Genomic DNA, 14,118 nt, shown 5'->3' on the forward strand with positions numbered 1-14,118 from the left:
ACCATTACTGACTCACTGCTAAACCGGTCATGCTGAAGGATGTTGCAGGCAGCAGATCGCTCTTCATGGCATCTCCAGACTCATGTGCTCAGTGTGAACCTGCTTTCATCTGTGAAGAGCACAGGGCGCCAGTGGCGAATTTGCCAATCCTGGTGTTCTGTGGCAAATTCCAAGCGTCCTGCACGGTGTTGGGCTGTGAGCACAACCCCCATCTGTGGATGTTGGGCCCTCAGACCATCCTCATGGAGTCAGTTTCTAACAGTTTGTGCAGACACATGCACATTTTTGGCATGCTGGAGGTAATTTTGCAGGGCTCTGGCAGTGCTCCTCCTGTTCCTCCTTGCACAAAGGCTGAGGTAGCGGTCCTGCTGCTGGGTTGTTGCCCTCCTATGGCCCCCTCCACTTCTCCTGGTGTACTAGCCTGTCTCCTGGTAGTGCCTCCAGCCTCTCGACACTACGCTGACAGACACAGCAAACCTTCTTGCCACAGTTCACATTGATGTGCCATCCTGGATGAGCTGCACTACCTGAGCCACTTGTGTGGGTTGTAGAGTCCGTCTCATGCTACCACAAGTGTGAAAGCACAACCAACATTCAAAAGTGGCCAAAACATCAGCCAGAAAGCATCGGTACTGAGGTGTGGTCTGTGGTCCCCACCTGCAGAACCACTCCTTTATTGAGGGTGTCTTGATAATTGCCATTAATTTCCATCTGTTGTCTATTCCATTTGCACAACAGCATGTGAAATTGATTGTCAGTCAGTGTTGCTTCCTAAGTGGACAGTTTGATTTCACAGAAGTTTGATTGACTTGGAGTTATATATATATATATATATATATATATATATATTATTTTTTTTTTAAGTGTTCCCTTTATTTTTTTGAGCAGTGTATATATTTTTTTTACACTAGGGCTCTGCTTTCACACTAGGATTGCAGTGTCAAGTTTGTCATATGCATCAACAAGGATCCCACTGCCTACATTAAAATGATCCATAGCCATTATTCCCCCAAAAAGGGTTAAAAGTCAGATGCCCCCATGGCCATATTTTTCTACTATCCACCCTCTAAGAATCAATTCACATTCACATACTTTGCCTGATGTCTTCACTCCTTTCCAGAGGCTGAAAAACAGTACTATAAGAACAGCAACCAGGCAAATCGTTAGCTGCCACCGTGGTTGTCCAATGTCATGTAATCCAGCACTTTCATGTACATGCAGCACCCCACGTCTATGGGAACAGATATAAAAAAAATGCATCCATTTGTAATATTTTTTATATTCTGTACATTAAATTACATGCCATATACTCTTCTAGGTAATATTATTAAATTATAAAATTTTAAAGAAGAGTCAACATTATGTTTAAAAATGGTAAAAAAAATTTTTTTTAACTTTTTTAAGGTTTGGGATCATATTGGATCCAGCAGAAGTAAAGAAAAACCATTCCGGAGAAGAGTTACAAGCCATTACCGCTTAATAATATTTTCAGCCGTTCTTGAGATATTAAATCAATTTCTTCTGTTTACAGTTCGATGCCTTGGAGACCGACCACAGTTGATAGACAGCAGAATACGCACTGTGCTTACAAGCTCTTTTCTATTGAGCTTGTAAGCACTGTTTTGATGCTGGCCAGGATTGCTGGAGTGCGCCATTATGCCCTAATCCTGGCCCATCTTCACTGCAGTGTGTACAACATGGTCGGTACCCTAGACAATGAGATGTAAATAAAAAACAGTTTAGATATCTCGTCAACACCTACAAATTTTAATAACCTGTAAATTGCAAAAGCAGAGAAAAAAGGGAAATGTGAACTGCTCACCTGGGCGAGTTGTGTGCAGCACAACTCCAAAGCGCTTGAGACCAAACAATGAAGGGCTGCTGCTCCAGCCGCTGCACTTGCACTCAGGGGGTGGACAGGAAGATTGAGGTAGGAGAGAAGAAATGGTGGTGGTGTCCGGGAGCTTCCAAGGATGTCACAATAAGTTTGTTTCTTCCCACCTGGTTTATTTTAAAAACAAAGCATTTCAGAGTTGGATCAAAAGACATTATACCTAAAGGAGTTGATCCAACTCTAAAACGCGTTATTTTAAAATAAATTTGCTTCTTCTACATCTGGTTCATCACAACATCTTTGGCAGCACCTGGACAGCACTGCCGTTTCTTCTCTACTACCTTGTTTTTACAAGCAGTATCTAACAATATCCATCCATAACGATGTGAATAAAAATCCTTTATCCTCTTGAGAAAGCAATATGTAAACATGCGAAACGTGCGTCGGGGAACTTTTCCTATCTATTGTTACTGACAGCCTGAGTTTCCTCTTCCGTATAGGTAATATGTACCCTTTCTAATGATATGTTAATTACGCTCACTTGGTTGAGATACTTTATAACATGCCATTTTGGGTTGCGTCTACCTACAAGTACATATTTTTCCTGATCACTTACTCATGCGATATCTCGTGACTGTTATTCTTTTGTTGGCCTTTTTCATACACTTTTTATAGATAGTAATTTTTAAAAATCGACAAAACTTAGACAATTTAAACCATTTATACTCCTTATCCTCCTGATTTTACATGTTGGGTGGTTTTCCTTTGTGTGATATATTGCACCAATTTTGGAGTTTTGTTTCACAATTAATAGGTAACTGGTTTGCCGTTTGCGAATAAAAATCCTTGTAGTATGCAATCGCATTGTGAACGGAATTTGTAACTAAGCACTTAAATGATTAAAGGAGTTGTCCACCTTTGGGATCAATTTTATTTTTTTTTTTACCTAAATGCATGCTCTTAGGGCTAAAAAAAATATTTTTTGCAATCGAGTTTCTTTAAAAAAATTTTATCGTTGCCTCCTATAGCTTTTATGTTGCACTGCCCATTACTGTTCGCAGAATAAGTTAAAGAGGTGTTCTCAAGTATGAAAGTTATCCGCTTTCCTATGAACTTTCCTATGACTGGGGGTGCGAAACAGAATAAAGCAGTGGTCAATCATGGGCACTACTGCTCCATTCATTCTTAACGGGAACACACTGGAAATTGCTGAGCGTAGTGCTCAGTTTATCTTCAGTGCTCCCATTAGAATGAATTGAGCGTCAGTGTTCCTAATCAACCTCTACTCCATTCCGACAAGCTCTTCAGAAACAGAGCCTATAAAAGCCAAAAAATTTGCAAAAATTAAAATCAAACCCATTTGCAAAAAATTTTCACCTGAAATTTATGCAATTAAAAAAATGACCCCAATGGGGGAAAACTCCTTTTTAGTTGACAGTAAAACTTAAAGGGGTGGTCTGATGCCCAAATTAATTTTCCTCCTAAATCCCTATTTATTTAATGATATAATCTAAACTATTTTCTAATGGGATCCAAAATTCCCTATCCTTCCCTAACTACACTAACTGCTATTTTTTTCCACTTCCCTTTTGATGGCGCTTTGTTGGAGAATCCATAAGTGTATGCGGTCATCAGGGGGCCAGAGACTGTGTGGAGTTCTGGACATCAGAACATAAAACCTTAGTAGAGCTTCTGTAGGTTCAAAGATGACCAACCAAAACAATGAACAGCGCAGATAAACTAGAGTACCCAGGAAGATGATAAAAAATTAAGATAATTAGTTTTAGAAGAAAGAAGGTTGAGAAGTTACCAGTGAAAATACACAATGGGTAAATTAAGTATTGAATGAACAAGTCAACAATTTTCTAAGTAAATATATTTATAAAAGGCGCTACTGACATGAAATTCTCACCAGATGTCAATAGCAACCCATCCAATTTTCACAGGCAAAGAAATCAAACCATAAATGTCCATAAATGAAGTTGTATGTAATAATGAGAAGTGACACATGGAAAAAGTATTGAACATGCTTACAGAAACGTAATTAATGCTTACAAAAAGCCTTTGTTGTGATGAAGCTTCAAGACGTCTTCTGTATGGAGAAACTAGTCGCAAGCATTGCTCAGGTGAGATTTTGGCCCATTCTTCCACACAAAATCTCTTCACATCCTGATGGTCCCATGGGCTCCTATGTACTGAGCTTTCATTCCTTTCATACATTTTTCTATTGTATTCAGGTCCGGTGACTGTCTGGGCCATTCTAGCAGCTTTATTTTTTTTTTCTCTGTGTGTTTGGGATCATAGTATTGCTAAAATGTCCACTCTGGTTTCATCTTCATCACACTGGTCAATGGGAGCAAATTTTTATCACGAATGTCTCAGTACATTTGTCCATTCATTTTTCCTTCAATTATGTGAAATTTGCCAGTGCCGCATGTTAAAAAACAGCCCCACACCATGATGTTCCAAACTCCAAACTTCACTGCCGGTATGGTGTTTTTATGGTGATATGCAGTACCTTTTAGCCTCCAAACCTGGTGTGTATTATGGCATCAAAAGAGTTCAATTTCGGTCTCATATGACCAGACTAAATTCTCCCATGAGGCAGGTAACTGGAATGGACCAGAAGGAGAGTACAGCTGGTACATGCAGGCACAACAGGAACCACAGGTGCTGGTGGGAAAGGCTGGTATACAGGCAGACAAGGGTGGTGTACAGGTAGGCACTGGCAGGTGCAAGATGGGACGGCTGATATACATGCAAGCATGGTAGTTGCAGGCTGGTACAGCTGGTATACAGGTGAGCATGGCAGGTGCAGGCAGGTATACAGGTAGGCACTGGAAGGTGCATGTTGACACAGCAAGCACGGCTGCTATACAGGCAGGTACTAAAACATGCAGCAAGCAGAGTATACACATTGCTCAAGTACCTCTGAACAGGTGGAGATGCCTTAAATAATAAGTGTCTCCCAGTCTTTAGCTGGGGGCACTTTAGTATGGTGCAATGTCCCTTTCAGAGCACTGCAGTGTGCCTCCAGCACAGTGCCTGGGGATCTGTGAGCCATGTGCAGACCCTGCCAGCAGCAGCAAAAGGAGGAATTGAGGGATGTGGGCCACGGCAGTGAGTAAGTCAGTGTCCCTGCCATGGGAGAGAGGAAACATGCAGGGATGCAGGCGCTTCACAGGCCATGGAGGTTGAGTGCATTACTTATTTTTTTTCTTTGAAATAATTGTACCTGCCGATTCCATGTCTTTCTGTAGCTCTCCATAGATGGTCCTTGAATCATTGTCAACTCTTTTGATAATTCTTTTCACTCTTCTCTCTGAAATCTTGCGAGGAGCACCTGGTCCTGGCTGGTTTATGGTGAAATAATGTTTTTTTTACATTTCCGATTTATGGCCCCAACATTGATCGCTGGAACTTTGAGTAGTTTAGAAATTCTTCTGTAAATAATGCCTTCAGTATGTTTCACAACAATAAGGTTGCAAAGGTCTTGAGACAACTTACTTGTTTGCGCGTCATGAGAGGTTTCTTGTGTGGTACCCTGGTAATGAGACACCTTTTTATAGGCCATCAGTTGAACCAGCTGATATTTTTCACTAAGTGCATGGATTGCTTTCTAATTACTAATAGATAATTCAGCTGGTGTCATGACTAGTGTTGAGCATTCCGATACCGCAAGTATCGGGTATCGGCCGATACTTGCTGTATCGGAATTCCGATACCGACTTCCGATATTTTTTCAATATCGGAAGTCGGCATCGGAATCGGAAGTTCAAAGTTGATTGACAGCCTGACGTCATCATGATGCGTGGTGTGTGCGCATCATGATGCGCCGTCATTTCGGGCCTTCCGGGGGTCTCTGCCGGCCTGCCGGGGTCTGTGTGGACTGCCCGGGGTCTGTACCGGCCTGCCGGGGGGCTGTGCCGGCCTGCCGGTGGTCTGTGCACCCTGTGGGGGTCTGTACCGGCCTGCCGGGGGGCTGTGCCGGCCTGCCGGTGGTCTGTGCACCCTGTGGGGGTCTGTGCCGGCCTGCCGGGGGGCTGTGCCGGCCTGCCGGGGGGCTGTGCTGATGTCCGGGGGTCTGTGCAAGCATCGTCCGATGGGACTACAAGTCCCATCTGGCGATGCCTGCTACCATGACAGTGATTGACACATTAGCCAATGATGGGACAGTAGTAGTCCCATCACCTGGCTAATGTGTTAAATGTTAAAAAAAAAAAAAAAAAATACTACATACATACTACATACATACTACATGCATGCTACATGCTACATACATACTACATATATACTACATGCATGCTACATACATACTACATGCTACATACATACTACATATATACTACATACATACTACATACATACTACATGCATGCTACATACATACTACATGCTACATACATACTACATATATACTACATGCATGCTACATACATACTACATGCTACATACATACTACATATATACTACATGCATGCTACATACATACTGCATGCTACATGCATGCTACATACATACTACATACATACTACATGCTACATACATACCACATATATACTACATACATACTACATACAATACATTCATACAATACATACATAGACATACAGTACATATAACATAGAGTAACATACTTACCAATACTTGTCACATTGTTCCCCGAAGCCATTGTCTTTTACGGAATAAATATTAACATAACAAACCACAAAAATACTCACCCACGATCCGAAGCAGTCCACGAGTGTGTCCCACGACGATCTTGGGTAGAGAACTGCAGCATCAGCGGTTGCTGCCGTTCTCTACGGGCTGCAGGAATCCAATGACGGAAGGTAGGTATCCTTCCGCACTGTATTCCTCCGCCACTTAAAAAAAAAAGTCCCTAGTCTCACTTTATGCCATTGCTGTGTGGGAAATTCCCACGCAGCAATGGCATAAAGTGAGACTAGGGACTTTTTTTTTTTTTTTTAAGTGGCGGAGGAATACAGTGCGGAAGGATACCTACCTTCCGTCATTGGATTCCTGCAGCCCGTAGAGAACGGCAGCAACAGCTGATGCTGCAGTTCTCTACCCAAGATCGTCGTGGGACACACTCGTGGACTGCTTCGGATCGTGGGTGAGTATTTTTGTGGTTTGTTATGTTAATATTTATTCCGTAAAAGACAATGGCTTCGGGGAACAATGTGACAAGTATTGGTAAGTATGTTACTCTATGTTATATGTACTGTATGTCTATGTATGTATTGTATTAATGTATTGTATGTAGTATGTATGTAGTATATATGTGGTATGTATGTAGCATGTAGTATGTATGTAGCATGCATGTAGTATATATGTAGTATGTATGTAGTATATATGTGGTATTTATGTAGCATGTAGTATGTATGTAGCATGCATGTAGTATGTATGTAGCATGCATGTAGTATATATGTAGTATGTATGTAGCATGTAGTATGTATGTAGCATGCATGTAGTATATATGTAGTATGTATGTAGCATGTAGTATGTATGTAGCATGCATGTAGTATGTATGTAGCATGCATGTAGTATATATGTAGTATGTATGTAGCATGTAGTATGTATGTAGCATGCATGTAGTATATATGTAGTATGTATGTAGCATGTAGCATGTATGTGGTATGTATGTAGCATGTAGCATGCATGTAGTATGTATGTAGTATATATGTGGTATGTATGTAGCATGTAGTATGTATGTAGCATGCAGTATGTATGTTGCATGTAGTATATATGTAGTATGTATGTAGCATATATGTAGTATGTATGTAGTATGTATGTAGCATGCAGTATGTATGTAGCATGCATGTAGTATATATGTAGTATGTATGTAGCATATATGTAGTATGTATGTAGCATATAGTATATATGTAGTATGCATGTTGCATGCATGTAGTATATATGTAGTATGTATGTTGCATGTAGTATATATGTAGTATGTATGTAGCATGTAGTATGTATGTAGTATGTATGTGGTATGTATGTAGCATGTAGCATGCATGTAGTATGTATGTAGTATATATGTGGTATGTATGTAGCATGTAGTATGTATATAGCATGCATGTAGTATGTATGTAGCATATATGTAGTATGTATGTAGTATGTATGTAGCATGCATGTAGTATATATGTAGTATGTATGTAGCATATATGTAGTATGTATGTAGCATGTAGTATATATGTAGTATGCATGTTGCATGCATGTAGTATATATGTAGTATGTATGTTGCATGTAGTATATATGTAGTATGAATGTAGCATGTAGTATGAATGTAGCATGTATGTAGTATGCATGTTGTATGTATGTAGCATGTAATTTTTTTTTTTATTTTTTTTTTACATTCAACACATTAGCCGGATGATGGGACTACTACTGTCCCATCATTGGCTAATGTGTCAATCACTGTCATGGTAGCAGGCATCGCCCGATGGGACTTGTAGTCGGACGATGCCTGCACAGACCCCCGAAGCCTGCACAGCCCCCCGGCAGGCCGGCACAGCCCCCCGGCAGGCCGGCACAGCCCACCGGAGCCTGCACAGCCCCCCGGCAGGCCGGCACAGACCACCGGAGCCTGCACAGCCCCCCGGCAGGCCGGCACAGCCCACCGGAGCCTGCACAGACCCCCTGGCAGGCCGGCACAGCCCCCCCGAAAGGCCCGTACAGACCCCAGAGAGGCTGTACAAGGGAAAAACAGGATTTTTCTTATTCCGATACCGGAAGTCCCATAGACTTGAATGGGACTTCCGGTATCGGAATCGGCGATACCGATACTTTTTTTTAAGATCGGCCGATCCATTCCGATCCGATACTTTGAAGTATCGGACGGTATCGCTCAACTCTAGTCATGACTTTTTTTTACCCCTCTTTCTTCATGTGCGCAATAATTTTTACCTGTGTCATTTCTCATTATTACACATTAACTTATTTGTGGTGATTTCTTTGACTGTGTGGATTGGATGGGTTGTTACTAACTTCTGGTGAGAATTTCATGTCATTAGCACCGTTAAAAATATATTTACTTAGAAAATCAATGACGTGTTCAATACTTATTTTACCTGCTGTATCAAAGTCAATAGAAAGCTATCCCATAATATATTTATACCCAGGACTGCAATTGTAACAAGTAGGAATGCATTCTTTACTTAACTGTAAGAGCACTGAGACTATAAAACTAAAGATACCATGATTAATTCCCTAAACAAAGTTCAAAAACGGGCATAATAGTACTAAAAGTTGTTGGCAACATATTGCTAGAGACCAGTAGTCGATCAAAGGATTTCTAGCTTTTTTTTATCTGAAAAGAGGAATAACCTCAAGGGTAAACTCAAAAAGACTGTTTTTGCTGCATGTGTTGAGACCATCAAGCAATAAGAATCATATTGGTAATGGCTTTTACCATTCAGCTCAAAAGGACCCCAAACCCTATCCATGGGTTAAATTCTCAATACTTGATAGGTAAAAAAAAAAAATGCAGTTTTTCTGGAGAGAGGAGATCGGCACATGATTTCACCAGCCAGTAGGAGACTCGACAAATTGTGATGGTGCCCCTTTTTCTAAAGGCCCCCAGTGATCGCCGCTTGATCAACTTCTATAAAAACACACTTAGCACAGAGAAGTACAAAACTGGCAAATAATACTGAACACAGAGGAACATTAAAGGAGTTGTCTGGTCTTCTGATAAAATTCTTCAGATTTCTGAAACCTTAGGCTATGTTCGTAAACCACATTTAACATTCCCATCAGTGATCCCCTCTCCCAATCTGCCTCTCTTCTTCTTTCTCTAACTTCTTCATTCGGCCTCTCACAGTTTACTAATTCTCCTACACATGAGGACGGGAATACTATGGACCTGGTTTTCTCCCGTCCCGGTTCACTGCATGACTTTACTAACTCCCCTGTCCCGCTCTCGGACCACAACCTTCTTTCCTTCTCTGTCAAGAATTGTCTCCTAACCCGGGACACCCCCACTTACCACACTTATCAGAATACACGTACCATTAATACCCAGCAGCTTATGGACAATCTCCACACATCTTTAGCCCCCATCTCCTCCCTCTCCTGTCCAGATTTAGCATTGTCACACTTCAATAATACACTGAAGAATGCCCTAGATGAAGCAGTACCTTCTACATGCAGAAAGACCCGACACAGACAACGGCAGCCCTGGCACACAATGCAAACACGCTTTCTTCAGCGCTGCTCAAGTTGTGCAGAGCGGCAGTGGAGAAAATCTCTCTTAGCAGAAGACTTCATCCACTATAAGTTCATGCTCAAAACCTATAACTCTGCCCTTCATCTGGCCAAACAATCCTACTTCACCACCCTCATCACCTCACTATTCAACAACCCAAAATTACTTTTTGAAACCTTAAACTCCCTCCTGAAACCTAAAGTACAGGCCCCCATCACCAACCTCAGTGGTGAGGATCTGGCCACTTATTTCCTAGAAAAAAAAATCAACCACATCCATCAGGATATCTCAGCCCAATCTCCTCAGTGCCTGGATCCCCTTCCCTGCCGCCCCTCAAGCTCACTAGACATCTTTGAGCCTGTTTCAGAAGAAGTTTCCAAGCTCCTCGCTTCTGCTCGGCCTAGAACCTGCAACAGTGACCCCATTCCTTCACATCTCCTGCAGTATCTCTCACCAGTGGTCACCACTCACCTGACTAAAATATTTAACCTCTCTCTTTCTTCAGGTATATTTCCCTCCTCATTTAAACATGCCATCATAACCCCTTTACTTAAAAAAACATCCCTGGACCAGAACTGCACTGCTAACTACAAACCCGTCTCTATCCTTTCCTTCATCTCTAAACTCCTGGAACGCTTGGTCCACTCCCGTCTAATCCGCTATCTCTCGGATAATTCTCTTCTCGACCCCTTACAATCTGGTTTCCGCTATTTACACTCCACTGAAACTGCCCTCACTAAAGTCTCTAATGATCTAATAACAGCTAAATCGATTCTCCCTGATCTCTCTGCCGCATTTGACACTGTGGATTCCAGCTCCTCCTCACTATGCTCCTCTCTATAGGCCTCAAGGACACAGCCCTCTCCTAGTTCTCCTCCTACCTCTCTGACCGCTCCTTCACTGTATCTTTTGCCGGCTCCTCTTCCTCTCCTCGTCCCCTTACTATCGGGGTCCCGCAGGGCTCAGTCCTAGACCCCTCCTCTTCTCTCTATACACTGCCCCTATTGGACAAACAATCAGCAGATTTGGGTTCCAGTATCATCTCTATGCTGATGACACCCAATTATACACTTCTTCCCCTGACATCACCCCTACCCTAATTCAAAATACCAAGGATTGTCTGTCTGTTGTCTCTAACATCACCTCTATCTGAAACTAAATCTCTCCAAAACAGAACTTCTTGTGTTTCTCCCCTCTACTCACCTCACTCTACCTAACATCGAAATAACCCTGGAGGCTTCAACCATAACTCCCAAGCAGCATGCCCGCTGTCTTCAGGTCATATTCGACACTGAACTTTCCTTTACTCCCTATATCCAATCAGTCACTCGCTCTTGTCACCTGCATCTTAAAAACATCTCCAGAATTTGACCTTTTCTCACCTTTGAAACTACTAAGACTCTTACTGTCACTCTTATTCATTCTCATCTGGACTACTGCAACTCTCTTCTCATCGGTCTCCCACTTACCAAACTTTCTCCTCTCCAATCCATCTTAAATGCGGCAGTCAGGGTCATATTTCTGTCCAGCCGCTTCACAGATGCCTCCATCTTGTGCCAGTCATTACGCTGGCTACCTATTCGCTACAGGGTCAAGTATAAACTCATCTCTGTCACCCACAAAGCTCTCCACAGTTCTGCACCGCCTTATATCTCCTCTCTCATCTCTGTCTATCGCCCTACACGTGCCCTCCGTTCTACAAATGACCTAAGACTAACATCCCCCGTAATCTGAACCTCACACCTCCGTCTCCAAGACTTCTCTTATGCTGCACCAGCTCTCTTGAATGCACTTCCCCAGATGATCAGACTGATACTTAGCCCCGACCTATTCAAGCGCGCTTTGAAAACCCATCTTTTCAAACAAGACTACCACATCAACTACTCAGCAAACTAACTTTGCCATGTTTCCTCCTTCTAAATATTATTCTAAATCTGCACCCTACTATTCATCTGTCTCCACACCCTCCATGCACACGATAACTGCACTTGATTCTTGACTATTGCACTTAAACACATAGGCTAATGACCGGGTCGTGCAGCTTTATTTGAAAATTCCTATTTATTATAATTGCCAGACCTGAAATAACAAGCACTTTTCACCTACTGTGTCCCCCCCATTTCCTTGTAGATTGTAAGCTTGCGAGCAGGGACCTCACTCTTAATGTCACTGTTTAAATTGTCTTAACTTGTATTGAATTTATTGTCTGTACATGTCCCCGCTTTAATGTAAAGTGCTGTGGAATATGTTGGCGCTATATAAATAAAAATTATTATTATTATATTATTATTTCCTGCAGTGAAAACCTGCTCTCGTCAGAAAAACACTGCATTGCTTAGTTTTCGCTGCACTTTTTGTCGTACATCTATAATAATAAATACTCTAAGCAGCTTCTGTCCGGTTGTAATGCAGCTTCCGTCCAGTTGTAACTTGGTGATGTCCCATCCACCACACACCTCTTGCCATGTTAACCCTCAACACACACTCCTCCTCAACACACACCTCTCACCTTTCACCATCTCCACTCACGTCCCCCCTCTTTCACTCCACATACGACCCTTTCTCTCACTCCGTCTCTCAGACTCACGTCATCGTTGCCGCTGCTCCACGATCCCCAACATCTTATTCCGCCGGTGCCATCTTGGATCCCAATGTCGTCCATGCCGGCGACATGTTCTTGCGGCGACGCCATCTTGGATCGGCGAAATCCCGCGATACTCAAGATGGCGTTGCCGCAAGAACATGTCGCTGGCGCTCCTCTGCCTGTTCACTGCTGGTGTCTAATTACAGGGCCAATTTGCCTCTACCACTTCATAACTACTGCTGCCTTGCTCCTCTATCCTCCCGATGCGATAGCATCGGGCCTTAATCTAGTATTTAATAGTTAGTTTTATTGACCCAAAACGTTGTAAAAAAAATTGTTGTTTTTGCAGTTTTTGCACTTTGTTATTGATTTCTGTGGGAGAAAAAAACTGAAATCTCATAGCTTTTTCTGGTGCTATAAAAAGCAGCTTTTAAAGTGTATGAAGAAAACCTTGCAAAAAAATGCTGGAAAAACATTGCATGTGAACATAGTCTTACAGCACATACTGGACGCTGTCAGGTTTCTCCGTTGTTGCTGCTGGAATCGGGCGATCTCATGACTGCAAGTATGTAATTTACATAATTTAATTCACATTCCTACTAGACGTGCTCAGCCTCGCTTACTTCAGCTGTGTTTAACGAGGTCGGGCACGTCTAGTCGGCACGTGACCGCTTGTATGCAAATTGCATAATTGTGGTCATGTGAGCGCCCAGTCTTGGCAGCAACCCTGGAAAAATCAAGCAGAAAGTGCTGTAAGGATTCAGAAGACCAGACAACCTCTTTAAAGTTCCTTAAAGTATAGACATGTATTAGAGAAAAGGGAAAGCTATTTTCAATGTCGCATGTAGATCGCCCATTATTAGCTTCCCACACTATGTACTTTAGAAATCTTTGAACCTTGAAGTTTGCTTAATTCTTTGCAATATTAAAAAAGCAAAAGTAAAAAGTGTAAAGAAAGATGAAACAAGAAACACTATGTTCAATAATGTATCAATATATCCAAAAAGAAATAAATCACAGATACAGTCTGAAAAGAGAAACTTACTCATAAAACTGAGCAGCTGGCGTTAGTTTGTACTTGGCGTATGTGGTCCCGTTAGTCAGAGAGACGTTGAGTTGATTCAGGTCTGTGCAGTTTTCATCGTTCCATGGATTCCCACATTTGGTCCAAGGAAGCTCCGAAGTGAAGGACGAAACAAGATAATATAATGACCACGCAATGATGACATTGTAGTAGAATCCCACATAGAGCGCGATTAATATCACACTGTATCCCACACCTGGACGGTGGGAAAAAAATAAAGAACGTCTGTAAGGAAGATCTGTTTGAAATTTACTACAAAGTCGGACTGCTGCTTTAATACATAGTAATTGTCACCATTGACTCTAAAATGTTGGGCAAAGAGTGTACTTTTACTTATTACATGGTTCATGATGGGTTATTAAGGGCTACTGAAAACCAGGTGAAGAAAAGATCAACTAAAAGTTTTTGGA

At 42.0% G+C, this 14,118-nt stretch overlaps 1 protein-coding gene across 1 annotated transcript in view; it reads right to left on the reverse strand.

The window, feature by feature from the left end:
- The window catches only part of SLC6A2 (solute carrier family 6 member 2), a 170,752-nt gene that overhangs the window by 55,346 nt on the left and 101,288 nt on the right, over nt 1-14,118 (reverse strand). The window contains exons 4-5 of the mRNA XM_073581679.1: nt 13,670-13,904; nt 1,093-1,231 (exon numbers count right to left, since the gene is read on the reverse strand). Coding sequence (XP_073437780.1) covers nt 1,093-1,231; nt 13,670-13,904 — 374 coding nt within the window. The remainder of the gene's footprint in view (nt 1-1,092; nt 1,232-13,669; nt 13,905-14,118) is intronic.

The sequence above is a fragment of the Dendrobates tinctorius genome, unplaced genomic scaffold (assembly GCF_039654945.1).
Source record: "Dendrobates tinctorius isolate UK_male_01 unplaced genomic scaffold, ASM3965494v1 ptg000009l, whole genome shotgun sequence".
In the NCBI taxonomy this organism is placed as follows: domain Eukaryota; kingdom Metazoa; phylum Chordata; class Amphibia; order Anura; family Dendrobatidae; genus Dendrobates; species Dendrobates tinctorius.